The following is a 2,958-nucleotide window of genomic DNA, read 5'->3' as shown; positions in this document are numbered from 1 at the left end:
AATCTCACTTTGTCACCTGGGCTGGAGTGCAGTGGCACAATCTCGGCTCACTGCAACCTCCGCTTCCTGGGTTCAAGAGATTCTCCTGCCTCAGCCCTCCAAGTAGCTGGGATTGTAGGCGTGTGCCACCATGCCCGGCTAATTTTTGTGTTTTTAGTAGAGACAGGTTTCACCATGTTGGTCAGGCTGGTCTTGAACTCATGACTTCGTGATCCACCCACCTCGGCCTCCCAAAGTGCTGGGATTACAGGCATGAGCCACCGCATCCGGCCCCATTAATATTTTTTAATGCTTCCTTTTGGAAAATTTTCAAAATTCATCTATTTCCAACTGAATTTTAAAAAGGAAATTCAATAGACATTAAAGGCTTATTACTAGTTTTTAAATGTTTTGTTATGGCTACTAACAGGATAATTGAGAAAGGAAATTATGTTTTCATACTTAAGAAAATTTTATATTTAATGGAGGGCAAAAATGATGAAATTAAGTCCTTACCACACAGATATAGATGCCCAAAACAAAAATAAATTACTTGGGATCTGCCTCACAGGCAAAGAGCAATTTATATTGGTCATATACTCAATCTGGTTTTGTAAATAAATTAACCGAAGTCCTAATAATGGCGTTACATTGAAAGCTACTTACTATAGCATTAGCAACTTGAAGCATTTCTTCAAACAAAGAGTCTTCTTGTTTGTGGCGGCCACTTGTATCAACAATAATAATTTCAAAATTTTCATTTTTAAATTTCTCTACTCCTTCAGAAGCAATGATAACAGGATCCATTTCTGTATAGCTATGTAACATGGACAAATGATTTAATAACAATGGCAAAACTTCCAAATATTATTAATTCAGAAATTGTTAGTCTACCTTTAAGCTATTTTGAAAAAGCCAAAATGACCCCGATTTCAATTTGGATAAAGAAAATCTATTAAATATTAAATTCAGAATCTACTTCTAAAAAAGCATGAAGCATTATCTGATTTTCCAATTCCAAAACCCAGTATAATTCTACTACATGTCTTTTCTGAATGAATTGTCTCTCCTTCAAATTTATTTTTTATATCTTCTTTAATAACTGAACTCATGTTCACAGTGTTTCACATGTATTTTTCCATTTAACATCCATTTGGAAGCATTTTATAAAACCAGTAAATATTCCTGTAACAAGCCTGGGCAATATAGTGAGATTCCATCACTACAAAAATTTTAAAAACTAGCTGGCATAGTGGAACGCACATATAGTCCCAGCTACTTGGGAGGCTAAGGCAGGAAGACCACTTGAGTCCATGAGTTCGAGGCTGCAGTGAGCTTACGATCATGCAACTGCACTCCAACTTGGGCAACAGAGCAAGATCATGTCTCTTTAAAAATAACACAGAAGGGAAAAAAGAAAAAATATTTCTGTTAAAACATAACTTTCAAGTTATATAGCATTGTATCAGATGGCTATATTGTTTACTAAATAATGCCCTACCATTAGATATTTCATATTTTTCCAATTTCTTTTAAAAATTTTTTTAAATTTATTTTTTTGTAGAGATGAGGTCTTGCTATGTTGCTCAGGCTAGTGTCCAACTTCTGGGCTTAAGCGATCCTCCCACCTCAGCCTCCCAAAGTTCTGGGATTACAGAGGTGAGCCACTATGCATAGCAGTTTTCCCAATTTCTTGATATTAAAAATAAAGCCAATATAAATGATACATAAATGTTTCTTCTTTGGCACGATGTTATCATACACCCTTATAAGTTGAATTTGGAACAAATGGTATGACCATTTAAGGCTTTTCACTTTTATGAGGCAAACCTCATCCATAAAAGTTTAATCTGATCTCCATTTCACTACATTTTCACAGTCCCTAATAAAATCTTTGTCAACTTGAAAATCAAGAAATGAGATATTTTAATTCGCATTATTCTGATTAGTGGCAACTTTTTATATGCAGATCACTACTGTCAAGTAAAGACATATAACATTAAAAATAAAAGTTTTTCCCCTAAATTAAGATCACCGAAAACAGGTAGAAATACACTTAATATGTGTGTGGTTGGGGACAGTGGCTCAAGCCTATAAATCTAGCCCTTTGAGAGGCTGAGGTGGGGGGATCATTTGAGCCTAGGAGCTCAGGACTAGCCTAGGCAACATAGGATTAAAATAAAATTATATAAAAAAAAAGTAGCGGGGCATGGCCAGGCACGGTGGCTCACACCTGTAATCCTAGCACTTTGGAAGGCCAAGGCAGGCAGATCACCTGAGGTCAAGAGTTTGAGACCAACCTGGCCAACATGGTAAAATTCCATCTCTAGTAAAAATACAAAAATTAGTCAGGCTTGGTGGCGGGCACCTGTGATCCTAGCTACTTGGGAGGTTGAGGCAGGAGAACTGCCTAAGCCCGGCAGGCGGAGGTTGCAGTGAGGCGAGATCGCGCTATTGCATTCCAGCCTGGGTGACAGAGTGAGACTCTGTCTCAAAAAAGAATAGAGTCTAGACTGGATTTAAAAGGACTTATTTGAGGGACTTCTTATTTAAAAGGACTTTTACTTTATGGCTAGCCAAAAAAGCTAGTGAATGGCTATGATATGTTTGTTTTCTTTCAGTCATTTTTTTAATGATTTCTAACAGATTAAAGGGACTGCTTATTTAAAAAGACTTTTACTTCATGGCTAGCCAAAAAAGCTAGTGAATGGCTATATTTTTAAAATTTAATTTGGTTTTCTTTTAGTCATTTTTTTCTTTTTTTCTTTTTTTAAGATAGGGTTTCACCATGATGGCCAGGATGGTCTTGAACTCCTGACCTCAGGTGATCCACCCACCTCGGCCTCCCAAAGTGCTAGGATTATAGGCATGAGCCACTGCGCCTGGCCTCAGTCATTTTTTAAAAGATATTTCTAACAGATTAAAAAAATGTTAGAATTTTCTAACAGATTAAAAAATGTTAGGATTTTTTTAAAGATA

General features: G+C 36.4%; 1 protein-coding gene across 1 annotated transcript in view; it reads right to left on the bottom strand.

The window, feature by feature from the left end:
• Positions 1–2,958, bottom strand: part of SRP54 (signal recognition particle 54) — a 23,211-nt gene that overhangs the window by 17,196 nt on the left and 3,057 nt on the right. Inside the window, exon 4 of the mRNA XM_017530777.2 lies at positions 646–796. Coding sequence (XP_017386266.2) covers positions 646–796 — 151 coding nt within the window. The remainder of the gene's footprint in view (positions 1–645; positions 797–2,958) is intronic.

The sequence above is a fragment of the Cebus imitator genome, unplaced genomic scaffold, assembly GCF_001604975.1.
Source record: "Cebus imitator isolate Cc_AM_T3 unplaced genomic scaffold, Cebus_imitator-1.0 Scaffold69, whole genome shotgun sequence".
NCBI lineage: Eukaryota > Metazoa > Chordata > Mammalia > Primates > Cebidae > Cebus > Cebus imitator.
Note: the sequence above shows the minus strand (reverse complement) of the source record. Positions and strands in the feature narration are given on the sequence as shown.